Source organism: Talpa occidentalis, unplaced genomic scaffold (assembly GCF_014898055.3).
Source record: "Talpa occidentalis isolate TD23 unplaced genomic scaffold, MPIMG_talOcc4v2.1 talOcc4.17, whole genome shotgun sequence".
In the NCBI taxonomy this organism is placed as follows: Eukaryota; Metazoa; Chordata; class Mammalia; order Eulipotyphla; family Talpidae; genus Talpa; species Talpa occidentalis.
In genome coordinates, this window is record NW_023601754.1 from 12,614,468 (window position 1) to 12,627,667 (window position 13,200).

Sequence of the window (13,200 nt, forward strand, 5' to 3'; positions counted from 1 at the left end):
CCATGTAGGAAACTGCTCCCTGATGTGTTAAAAGTATATTGGAGAAGAAGGTAAAGGGCAAGGAAACTCTCCCTCACACAGGCCACCCCCAAGTCCTGTGGGGTTCAGCTCTGTGTCTACACTGGGGTCCTCCCATCAGGAGGGGCTCCAGGAATCCCGCAAAGCCCAGACACACCTCTAGGTCTTCACAGAAGCAGCAGCAGGCCTGAGGAAAACATCCGTCCTTATCTGTTCGCACTTTCCTCAGAATCAAAAGTTTCTGTGAAAGGCAAATTTAAGGAGTTGTACTTACTGGAAGGCGTAAACAGAAAGTTTCATTAAATATTTGATTCAGAGATGATGTCACCAACATGGTGGGGAAGACCAGCAGGATTCAATTCTCTTGTACAAACAACTGATGGTGGAAATAACAACGCGTTCCTGGTGGGACCAGATGTGTTGGACTCTTCCCGAAGGGCCTGGCTGTCCTGTGGCTGGGGCCACGACACTGCCTGGGGCCTCCCCTGAGCTGGGGTGAGGACAACCTGCCCGCACCCTCCTGTCCCTGCACTGCCCACTCCTGGAAACTTCCTCACAACTGGACCAGGGGTGCCAGCTGCGTCTCCTCCACGTGCCCGTGAGAGTCACGGACTCATCTGGGCCCTCGCTGTGGGGCTCGGGGTCGGGCTTTCTGGGTGGGGTCACTGGTCTGATTACTTCTGTAACGTGGAGAGGGTGACCCAGAGCTCACCCAGATCTCTAAGAGGAGAAGAAAACATCGCTATTAATACAGCCTCGGTCAGCAGGCATTACTGACAAAAAAAAAAAATCTGAAATGACAACCATAACATACTGTGTTTCCTAACCAAGACCCGCAAGACTCCCACTACCTCCAACCACTGACCCTCAGGAACCAGGGTGCAGGAAACAGAAATCCTCTCCCTGGGGACCAGCCCGTGGCAGGCACAGGTGTCCAGAAGAGGGGAACTCTCAGCATGGGAACCACTTCCTATTCAAGGCCTAGGAGACATAAGGTCACAGGGAGGGAGCAGGGAGCTGCCAGCAGGGAGCAGGGGGAGAGCCCAGGGGAGGGTCAGTAAGAGACAGAATTGGGTAGACAGTGTTTTGCCTCATTTCACCTTCCTCAGAGCAGGAGGTCCCAGGGTCTGGGATGAACAGTCTTCAGCCTCCTCACCGGGCAGGCCTGCAAGGGCCGCCCCGGGCATGTGCACACGAGCCCTGCACCACCCTGTTCCAGAAAATTGCAAGTTTCCAATTTGGCTCTTCCCTCCTGAGTGTCTCTTTCTAGAGACCTGCACCTTCAGTGCAGGGGCCAGAAGTGGGTTCCAGACCAGGCCCCTGTGCACAGATTAGCTTGTCTTTTCCCGCGTTCACCTCTCTTGGTCAGTTTATTTCCAGCCTGTGCACCTGCAGGGCAGGGGAGGAAGAGCCTCCTCCCAGCACCTTCATTCCAGGCACTGTGCTCCCATGTATGTTGCTGCCCTCAGGACTCAGGGTCAGGACGCAGAAATGCATTCCTAACATGCCCCGAGGCTGGGTTGTACAGGTGCTCAGAATCCCAGATGCTCTGAAGTTGAAACAGGGCCTGAGGTGCCAGCTTAGCCCTGATGACTCGGAGACTCTCAGCATCTGTTCCATGAGCAGCAGGTGCCAGAGAAGCAGCCTGACCTAGACCTGCCCCAAGGTGTTTCCAGCTCGCCCACCTCCCAGTGACCAGGGCCCTGTCCAGGGCAGGAAGAGGGGCACTCCAGAATCCCCAGCCTGCCCACTCTAAATAGGTTCTGCCATCCACTGCATCAAGATAAAACATACTCTAGCACATAGACCTTTCATGGAAAGGAGCTTAATACAATTTGTGTGCAATCAAGAGAAGATAAGAAAAACATAAAGAATATAGAGTCCAAATCAAGCACCGGAAGTTACCCATCCCCCGTGGGTAAATGTCCAACAAAGCATGGTTGGCCAAAGCAGGGCGGCTGAGACCCAAAGGCCTTTGCGATCTAAGGCACCTCCTGGTGGGGACCCATAGGGAAGGTGCAGAAGAGGCCAGGCAAGTCTGGAAGGAAAAGAACAAAATCAAAACCAGATAAAAACTGCCATTGTTAACCTGCCAGCAGGTTCTCACCCACAACATTTTCAACCAGTCCAAGACCAAAAAGCAAGTGCAGCTTATTCACATGTCTCTCCTGTATGTGCCTCCTCCAGGTCTCCCCCTGGCTCTCATCCTTCTACCTTCCCACTCCAGTCTCCTGTCCAGCTTCTTATTCTCCTCCCTGCTCAGCATCACACTCCCTTGGGTGGGGAAGGTCACAGGGACTCTCTCTGTTACCATGCCAACTGAAGTGACACAGAGGACCCTCTTTTTAGAGTCCTCCTTGCTAGAGGCCATCACCCCAAAAGAGCCACCTCGTCTCTGGAGACCATGTCAGATGACCTCCACCTCACAGCCCCCCCAGGAGTTCACTGCTGGATGCCCAGGCCTCCTCCTCAAGAGAGCACACCCAGGACACGTACCCACACAACGCAGACTGAAGTGCTCAATATTTAGGGAAAATTTCCGACTTACGACCCACATCATTGAACACACTCGGTGGTCCTCAATCACTCACTGTTTCCAAGAAAGGAGACTTCAAGTTGGGGCAACACTTACAGCCTGGGTTGAGGCAGCTGATGTGTATTATTATGGGATGGGCTGCTCTCACCCTGCTAGATGGGCGCTGCTGGTCAGGATCTGCCCCTGATGGACCCAACTGCTCCCCAGGCTGTGGGGGCCCCACCATGACAGGTCCCTGTGTCACGGGTGGAACAGGGTAAGCCCTGACATTGGGTATATTAATTCTCACCCAAGGGCCTGATTTCAGCTGATTGTCCAGGCATGTGCTTCACAGAAACAGATGGAGAATCATCACCCCCAGAGCCAGGACTTGGCGATCCCGGCCTCCATCACCCGTTACCTTCATAGTCTGGATCTCAGAGACAGGAAAACACAGTCTCTGCAATTATGTTGCCTCCCTACAGCTGGATCAACCTTATGTTTTAAATTCCTGAAAAAGTGAGTCCCACCAATTGGGCCATGACTTTCACCAGAAAAAAAAGCAAACTGTAGATCACCTCGCTCTCTCCCCCAAAACATACCCCTCACTGTGTGGCCCCAGGCCTGCCATGCCCCCTCAGGACAGGTGAGGAATAAACTTGCTGTGCTTCTAGATTCCTGACAAGTAACCTTGTGCAGAGGGAGACTTAAACAACCCTCACAAGAACCTCCAGGACTGGAGGGGGTGTGTCCTGCTGCCATCCCAGGTCAGGTAGGGTCACCATTGCTTCAGGCAGCTTCAAAGAGAACGGTGAAGCCCTTGGCATCATCCCCCACAGGCTTATTAACAGAGCGCAGGGGAAACGAGCCAGCAGGGAGACGCCCCTTGGGCCCCCTGAGAATATTACAGGCTCTTTCCTCTGGGCTTTCTCTGGCCTCTCCTGTAGCCTCTTTCACTATGGCCATCGCTCATCTGTTGGAGCCCATCACGGCTGAGGAACGTGCCCTTATAGCCCTGACCTCCAGCTTAGGTGCGCCCACTTGCACGTGCCCACACCCCACTCCAGGTGCCACCTTCAGGCACACGCGCCCGTGGCCCCGAACCCAAGCGCCTCCGCATTCAGGGCCCAGGGGGCAGCCACAGGGTTGATTGGTGGAAAAACCTGACCATTCACTTACCCTAACAGGGTCTCTGGGGGGTTCCTGGGAGGTCCAGAGAAAACCCCAAAAGACACACAAGAAAACGGCAAACATGAAATATTCATCAGTTAAACACACTCTAAATAAATGACGGATAAAGAGGAAATGAGAAATCAGGCTGAAGCGAAGCACAGGAAAACGCCCTCGTCAAAATGCATGGGAGGACATTTATTTGAAAAGGAAACTTACAGACACCAACGCTTCCACGAAAAAGGTTAAAATCAGTGCCCTAAATTCTACCTTAAAAAGCAAGAAAGACAACAAGAGAGACAAGCAAGGAAAGATGAGCTATTACAGATAGGAGCAGAAAGTCATGAAGTAAAACTACGCAATATTTGCGTAAAACATACCTCAAATGTGTTTGCACAGGGGCTGGAATGTAGGACTGGCAGCAAATAGGTAAATTCCCAGTGATGAGCTAAATCCTAAACTAGCACTGCCGTGCATTCCAGCATGTTCCATGGCAGGGCCCCTTGTCCTACCTGACAGCTCTTTCCAGAGCTGGCTCAGAGGCTCCTGGGCTGGCTCCTTGGTCCTGGGTAGCTGTCCAGGGATAACACTGCCCCCTGATGGCCACGGTTGAGAGGACACATCTCCCTTTAGTGGCCTTCAAGGGTCCCTACACCCTGGGGGAGGCCTGGCCTCCTCACCCTCAAGCAGGCAAGGAGTTCTGACTCCAGCTCAGGGACTTTCAATGTGATCACTCACAGGAATCACCTGGAAGGTTTGTGAAAACAGAGCTGAGCCTCATCTTCACTGCTCCTTAATTGGTTCCTAACGGGCTGTGGAATTGGACCTGGGTCTCCCCAGCTCCTGTGCTTTGGGGCAGCAGAGGCCGCCCTGCCCTCCCAGGACAGACAGGTGACCTGGGCAACAGGACAGGTGCAGAAACTCTGTGTGGGCAGGAGCCCAGGAGGACAGGGAGACCCACCAGGCCCCCTCCCACCCTCCCTTGGGACTCTGGGTGGGGTACCTGGCCTGAAGAGGTGCTGGGGGAGGGCACTGAGGGGCTGCGGGTCTGGCTCCTCCTCACTCCTGAGCTCAGGCCCAGGCGCCACTGGCCTCTCCCCTGTGCTGCAGGACTCGGCTCCCAGGACTGCGGATGCTGCCCACACAGCCCAGACCATGGGAATCCTGGGCCCTCTGGGCTCCCCCACAAACCACACATTGTACTGAGGCCACTAGACACAGAGATTTCAGACCAACCACGGCAAACCCCTGAAAGCTGACGGCAGAACTGAGGCTCCGGGGCCCAGAAGAAGAGTGAAGGGCCTGGGGTCAGGCACAAACGGATGGTGATGGACGGTCACCAGGGCTCTGAGGGTGCACTGATGTGGTGACATCATCTCAGCAGGACTGACCCTATACCCTGAAAACTTAGAGTGTAGCTACTGTTACATCAGTGCAAATGATTGTTTAAAAAAAAAAAAAAAAAAAACACAAGCGTAAAGAAGGACTAAAGAAAGGAAAACTTCCACGCTCACGGGCAGGGATGTAACATGGTGACGATGTCAGCACAACCCATGTGATCTCCACACTGAAAGCCATTCTGGTCAGAGTTCACCATGACATAAAAGCACAAGCAACAAAAGAAAAATAATCGTTACAAGTTACTGGTAACAAAGGAAAGGAGACATTGAGTGAGTTATCAAATTTACAAGCCCAAAAAGGATGACGGTCCAGCCCGCAGGCATCAGAGTGTGATGTCACAGGAAGCAGCCCTGACCCCTCCATGCACGAGCCCAGCCCCCTGCAGCCTGGCTGTGGGACTGACCTGAGTCTGACCAAGTCTCAGATTCAGCTGCCAAATCGATGCAAAATAATGGATACAAAGAGATGAAAGAGCGGGGTGTCTGCATGTTGCCCTGTAAGGAGCTTCCCAGTTACTCAGTTCATGAGTTTGCAGGACCTGGGCAGAAGCAGGAAGAGTGGAGACTGCATGATGATCTGGGGTGGGGTGTGCAGGGGGCTCGAGGTAGAGAAAGTCCACTTGCCCAGCAAGGAGAAACCAGGCTGAGAAATGAGGCTGCAGCACATGGTCCTGGTCTCTACCCCAGGGGCCTCCTGAGCAGGGAGGCCCAGACCCAAAGGCCTCATCTCCCTGAGAAACAGGGGCTGCTGGGGCTCTGCAGCCTGGAAAGGGGGGGGTCACGCCGCCCCCCGGTGGGTGACAGGGACACTGCAGCCACCTCCCCCAGGTCACAGACACACAAGCAGTCAGGGCTCCTGTGCAGAGGCTTTTATTGGGGATAAAGAGCAAAGGACAGGGAGGATCAGGGCTCAGTTGTTGGCCATGGTCTCCTGAATCCACGATATGATCTTAGTGATTCGAGTGAACACCAGAGGTTTAAGGGTGGGGCAGGTTTCACTCATAAATGACATGACCCCCACCAAGTACAAGACTTTTTTCTTCCTACAGATTAAGGGGGCTCCAGAGTCGACCTGTGGGAGGGAAAAAACCCGTTGCAGTACGGACATGTGTGAGAGAAATCTGGGTACTCGATCTGACTCAGGCATTGAGCCATTAAGCTTTGTGTTCCTGCTATGAAGGGCCACATCAAATGCAAGCCCAGCTCTGCCTCCTGCTGGGGTGTGGACAGGGGAGCCTGACTGTGGGTTAGAGATCAGCTGGAGAGCTGTAGCCCAGGATGAGGCTGTGAGAGTAACTCCACACGGAGCACCCGCATGCCTGGAGGAGCAAGTCCTCTGCTGGCCTCTGTGAGTGCTGGTCCTGGCTGCCAGGGCAGGTACCAAGCCCCAGGGTAGTTGGATCTGGGCCAAGGAGTGTTCCTGCCACCTGACTGGGGACAGCAGTGAGGAGCTGGGTTAAAGCAACACATACTTCCCAGCAAGAGAAACTATTGGCCCCGGCACACATCTTGGCATCAGTGATTATCCAGTCCCAGTGCCTCCTACACTCGGTGTTGTTCAGGAGGGGCACCTTAGTCTTCTGCAGCTCCCTGGGGTGATCGCTGGCTGTGCAGAGAGAAGGGTCAAGGACAATCAGGACCTCATTTCTATGAGCCCAAGCTGTGGGCACAGGCCAAGATAAGATACATCCTTCCCAGGTCCCCACCTTCATATACAAGCATGAGGGTATAGAACAAGAGACTCCACACCATGAGATCTGGAAGCCTCAAAGGGCCACAGTCCTTGTGATTTTACTCCAAGTTCCAGCACAGTTGATGAAATAAGCCTGGTGAGGCCTGAGTCCTGCCAGCCCAGGTGGGGGGACACAGACAGTTCCTTCCTTCTCAAGGAAGGGGCTGACATCCCCCTGACTGGAGACCCCTCTCGTGTGGTGATGGAGGGTTCCCTCCCCTGCAGCTTCTTATTGGGATTGCTGTTCTGGGGAAGGACCAGCCTGGTAGCCCTGGCCCGGGCATGAGGACTCAGGACACTGGTGGAGACCATCAGGCAGGGCCAGCCCCGGGAGGGGACACCAGCCTGGAGACTCAGAGGCTCAATGTGCCCTGGACCTGACCCCCTGGAAAATTTAACAGGAAGCTGGAAGTAAAAACCTTAGGCATGGAGGGCACCCGGCGTGGCGCAAAGCTGTATCTGCAGAAACTCACAGTCAAGGAATCGTGGACCCCGTGTCCAGGCACGTTTGCTAGGTTTTCATCAAGAGGGTGCAGTCAAGGAGCTGCCACATTGATGGCACCGCTCACATTTGGACAAAAGCAAAGCTGAGCCCTGCGGGTCCTTCCCACATTTCTAGTTGCTGACATAGACTCATGTCCTGAGTGCCGAGTCCAGTCGCTCACCATTAGGGTGGGCGAGCCCCCAGCCCATGGTGACGCACAGACGCCCCGGACGGAAGCGGTCAGAAGCCGTGGGCAGCAATGCTGGGTACACTGTCCTGGAGAAGCGGGCAGCGCTTTCCAGCTTCAGCAGAGCGATGTCATTGTCAACAACACTCCAGTACACATGGGGGTATATAAAAACCTAAATGAGAACCAGCAGGAGAACATGAGAGAAATGAAATCGTGGTGACCCTTCAGGGGATAAATACCAGTGGATCAAGTAAAGAAGTGAGACCAATTTGCCAGCTTCTTTCTCTGCAGTTGAAGGGTCTCCCCCTCTGATCCCATCCCCCAAAGCCTCAACACAGCTGAGGAGGTCCTGCAGGGTCTGGCATACCTGAGCAATCTGCAGGATCTGGAGGTCTTTACCTGAGCGTGGGTCATACAGCCCAACCCCAACCAAGTCAGATGTCCTGGAGGAAACAGGTAGGTAAAATTAAGGAGGAGACCACCCCCCTTGTCCCTAGGACCCTTCCTGGCCTCACGTGACATTGCAGTGGGCGGCAGTGATCACCCAGTTCTCGTTGATGAGGGCACCCCAACAAAATGGGATCGTATTTGCAGTCTGTAGAGAGAAGGTCAGTAGAAGTGACAGGAACAAGTCACACCCATGGAGAGGCAGCCCCACCACCTCAGGGACAGGGATGACCCCACTCAGGGGCAGACTCCCCTCACCATCACAGCCACAAGCCAGGGTGCGGAGCCAGGAAGCGTGTCTGTCGTATTGATGATCTTGGGTACAATGCTCAGCTCCGGTTCACTGGCAGGGGCTCCAGAACCTGGAGGTAACAGGATGGAGGGTGACAAGGTGGAGATCCAGTCAGTCTGCAGAAACCTGGTTGACACCAGTCAGCACAGCTCCACACCCACACTCCCCCTCCTGGCACCCCTGGCACCCCTGCATCCAGACTGGAAGACACACGCCCCTGCCTGCTGCCACAGTCACCCTCCCAGGGATGCAGAGGGACAGGTGGCTCCATTCGGGTCAGTCACATGAACTCATTTCCAGTGCTAGCCTCTCTATCAGACAGTCTGAAACCCTTCATGTCTGACATCATTAATTATTTAGATATAAGCCTTTGACTTGCAACCATAAAAGCTACAGTAAGGAATGTGAAAACAGAGGACCAGATTGTCCAGAACAAGGACACGCAGGGCCCTTGACATGTGCAGACACATTTGCTGGGTCAGGACACAGGATCCTCAGCAGCTCCCAGGGGTGTGAGAACTTGGCCACAGGGAAAAAGCGGGGCAGGCCCAGCCCATCCAACCAGCCAGGCTGTCCCCAGGGTCCCCCAGGCCCTGTTCCAGGCAGCATCTGCTCCTGCCCCTGGGGACAGGGACATGGCCTGGCCACTCCCTCAGGCTGGTGTCTCCAAACATGTCATCTCCTCACATTTTCTTATCGTACAGAAAATTCACCAGCAGGAGCTGTGAGGGGCTCGCCCTCAGAGGCTTCATAGCAATGGAGTGGGGGGCCGGGTCCCCTGTGCTGGAGGAGCCTGAAATCTCTCAGGAGTGGGGCCAGCAGGTGTGACAGGGACGGGCAGGAAAAACAGGGAGGAGCTTCCCCCACTGAGCCCTGGTTCTAGGTTATAAACAGGGAGTGAGTGTGGCCCCTTCCCAGGCAAGGGGGGGGGAGCAGGGAGCTGCTGAGCCCAGTGTGGGTGTCAGAGAATCCCTAAAGCAAAAATGGCAAAGGTAACATTTCAAACTCCCGAGCACAGATACAGGACATGGTGCTAATTCTGTTTTTTTGTTTGTTTGTTTGTTTTTAACCAACTATTGATTGAGCTCCCAGCACTAAATGAAATCCAGAGAGGCCTGTCTCTGGGTGTCTCAGGACTACCCCCTTGCTGACCCAATGGGCCAAACTGAGTTAATTCCTGGGTGCTATCTTCTGAGACCCAGAAGGTTCTGCTCCATACCTGGCACCGCTTTGAGGGCTCAGAAAGCCCAGAAGGGCCTGCGAAGTCAGGGTCACTGTCTGCACTGAGGCCAACGGCCTGGGAGGAGGCTCTAAGCATCTCTTGGCTGAACCTCAGTGCTCCAGAGTGAGATGGGAGGTCAGAGTTCTCATTCCCAGTTACCTCCCAGTCCAGGCATGTCCCTCAGCCCCTAATACTCACCAGGGGAGGTCCTGATGAGGGTGAAGCAGAGGAGAAGCCAGAGCAAGGCCATGGTGTTATGGTCAGGGAGGGTGGGGCTGTCTGCCCTCAGGCTCCCTTATATCCCTCGGAACCCTAGTCCCACCCGCCCCTCTGGGCCTTCCCTGACCTGAGGGCCCCCCCCCTCCCCATGCTCAAACCTGTCCTGGACTGGCTCAGCCCTGTTCACCCAGCACCAGGGAAAAGGGCAACACCCTGGCTCACTGTCACCCATCAGCCTCGGCAACTCTTGGGGAAACCACCCAGTTGTGGGCCCCGGAGGCCCTGGGTCCATCATGGGGGCAGCAGGTGCTCAGCTGATTCAGCTATAGGGAGCTTCACACAGGTGTTCTGGGGCATCCAGAGCTGAGCACCCAGGACTCAACATCATGCACACCCAAATCCTAGGACTTCAGGCTGCTTCTTTTCCTGCTCAGGGAAACTCCTTGAGGCAAGAGAAAATAGAAGCCTCAGCTCCCTTAGGAATGGGCCTCAGAACCAGCCCAGACCTGCAGCCCTGGAGCACACGAAAGCGAGACAGTATCTCACTGGCTTAGCCCGCATACCCTTTTCTTGATAATTCACAATTTAAAAGACCTGTCTTACATAAATCTTTCATTTATTGTCATCAGTGTCTTTGAAAACTCATCATAAATGGCCCATTATGGACACGGAAAGCTCAGGGCAGGTTTCAGGAATACGGAGGTGAGCACAGGAAGGCCAGGAGGAGGGTGAGCCCCAGAGCCCCTGCCCTAGGTGGGGCCACAGGACCTCAGCCTGTCCAGACTCCTGTGTGTCTGCTGGTGTCTTCACAATGCATTGCTGCCGCCACAAAGACTGCATCCCAGTAAGATTATATCTTTTTTTAATTCTTTATTTTCTGTTGGCATCGTCTGCAGTTTTCATGCACTTTTCCTCCTGGGCTCCAGAGTGTTGCTTTTTCATTTAACTATTTTACATATGCCAACTAGAAGCTACACTTCCCCTCATATGTAAATCAGGAGCCAGCCTCTTTTGGTCAATTTCATGTGTGCAAAGTGGTGGTCAATTGTTTAAATTCCCTTTCTCTGATCTACCAAGGAAAAAATTTTTCAATTATTTCTTTTCATTCATTACCCATCAGAATACTGTTTCCTGACTAACCTGTAAATCGGCAGACTTTGCGATGTGCTCTGTGGTCCAGGCTCTGAGTGGAATAGAAAATGATTTGCAGGGGCTTCACTGCATCTGGAATCAATTGTTACTTTTCCATTCAGTAACTGTCCTTGTACAAATAAAAACCATTGATTTGAGCTACATATGGCCTCCAGGAACAGGTCACTGAATTTGGTTGGAAATTGCCCTTGTATTAGCTACAAACTCAGTCTAACTACGATGGAGACCTCATTTGCAGTTTAACAGTGGGGACCACATGAAGGGCCCAGAAACCCTGACCTCCTACATCAGGCCAGGAAGGGCACCAGGTACCAGCAGGCCCTTGGGTAATCAGCAACCAGTCTGGCCATGGGGAGACCCTCCAGGGCCAGACCACCTGTCATGGCTAATTAGTTTATTAGACAATTGTCAGGTGGTCTGGGCGGGACAGGTTAGGTCTGCTCTAGAGACTTCAGCTCCAGGCTGAGGCGCTCAGGTGAAGAAGAACAAAGTTTGGAGCCAAAACTGTCCATTTCCTCTAGACGGGGCTGTTCCTGGAAGTGGTTCCCTAATACTGAAAACACCTCAATTAGCAATTAACACAGGACTGAGGGTACCCAGGAACCCCAACTGTTAAGGGTCTGCTCTAAATAGGGCCATGCCTCTGCCCAACCAAAGGCAAAGCAAGAAGTCCCTTCACGTGAAAGATTTCTAGAGAATCGGTGTCACTAGAGACAGTGATTCCCAAAAATCGTGTTTCCCTAAAACTCCAAAAATGACACATCCTCCCATGTGCAAATAAAGGGCAGAAGCAGAGACCCCAAGTCCCAAACCACCACCCACCCCTCCAAGGGGTGCAGACAGTGCTGCCTGTGGGAGTCTCAGCAGAACCGCTCTGGGGTCTCGCTTCTGCGTCTCCCTCCACCGTCTCCCCCAAGTCTCCCCCTTCAAGTGTCTCACCCCCTCCTCGTTCCACTTCCAATACCTGTCACCCCACTGCCCCCACAGCCCCACGTTCAGGAGTGTGGGGCCCGGCTACTCCTGGCATCATCCTGGTGCCTGGCCCCTCCTGGATTTGGGGTTTGCTGTGAGTGTGGCTACTTGGGGAAATTTTGATCAATTGCACAACTTCTAAAGTGTATACCTGACCTTAGAAAAATTCAAAGATCTTATCAAACTTTATTACGGAAATAGATGTAAATCATGAAAAAATAATGGAAAACTGTAGAGAAATCTTGTCCAGCCTGAGAGAGTAAGCACAGGAACATACTTAAAATCACAGGAGATTATGGCCTGGCTTTTCAAATAAAATTCTCAGCTATAAACTGGACCCATAACCTCAAAGACATCTTTAAATCTTACTATGGACATGAGGAACTCTTGCATTTCCAAGTCTGTCTCCTTACATGCTGAATGTAAAGCCTCAGATCGAAAGGGAAAAAAGTTTTTTCTTTTTTAACATTTCAGAAGGGCAGGTTGAACAGGAAAGGAGAAAAGAGAGGCCCCTGCACAGTCACAGGCGGGCAGGAAAGTTGCACAAAAGGGTTTTGAAAGAGCTGCCTGCGGTGAGCAAAGGGCAGATAAGAGCCTCCATCTGCCTCCCTGGTGTCCCTCATGTCCCCTCCTGCCCATCTGCCCTGTGTTCTTCATACAAAAGCAACCTCACAGCGGTGCCCTGGGCCCTGGTCTTGCTCTAAACATGGCTGAGCAGACACCGGAACTTGAGTCTGGAGTCCTCTCCCCTGAGTCTCCCCCGTCCTCAGGGAAGCGCTGACTCTTCTTTGTTACTTCAATGGTTTTATTCCTGCTCCAAAAATACCTCAGCAGGAGTAGAGGACACTTGTCCAGCCTGCGGGAATCTTTGTTTCTGTCCACGTAGGAAACTGCTCCTTGGTGTGTTAAAAGTATGTTGGAGAAGAAGGTCATGGGCGAGGAAACTCTCCCTCACACAGGCCACCCCTGAGTCCTGTGAAGATCAGCTCGGTGTCTACACTGAGTCCTCACAGTCAGGAGGGGCTCCAGGAACCCCACACAGCCACACATGGCACATCCCCTCTAGGTCTTCACAGAAGAAGAAGTTACGAAAACATCCATCTTGACCTATTCACACTTTCTTCAGAATCAAATGTTTGCTTTAAAGGGCAAATTTAAGGAGCTCTACTTACCTGAAGGAATAAACAAAGTTTCATTTAAACATTCGAATCAGAGATGACATCACCAGCGTGGTGGTGAAGGGCCTGTTATAAAGACAACTGATAGGGAGAAACAGCGAGTTCCTGGTGGGACCCAGATGTGTTGGACCGAGTTGGTGCCCAGATGTGTTGGACCGAGTTGGTGACCCAACAGAAGCCGAGGGACAGCAGAGTGACAGGAAGGAGAG

The 13,200-nt window shown here is 53.0% G+C and overlaps 1 protein-coding gene across 1 annotated transcript; it reads right to left on the bottom strand.

Annotated features, from left to right (window-relative positions):
* Positions 1 to 6,013: 6,013 nt before the first annotated feature.
* LOC129146144 (chymotrypsinogen B-like) lies at positions 6,014 to 9,720 on the bottom strand. The gene is made up of 7 exons (XM_054697626.1): positions 9,669 to 9,720; positions 8,215 to 8,318; positions 8,025 to 8,104; positions 7,877 to 7,952; positions 7,501 to 7,681; positions 6,576 to 6,709; positions 6,014 to 6,175 (listed from the first exon to the last, which is right to left on the bottom strand). Exons 1-7 carry the CDS (start codon positions 9,718 to 9,720, stop codon positions 6,014 to 6,016), a joined length of 789 nt encoding a protein of 262 aa, XP_054553601.1.
* Between the last annotated feature and the right edge of the window lie 3,480 nt (positions 9,721 to 13,200).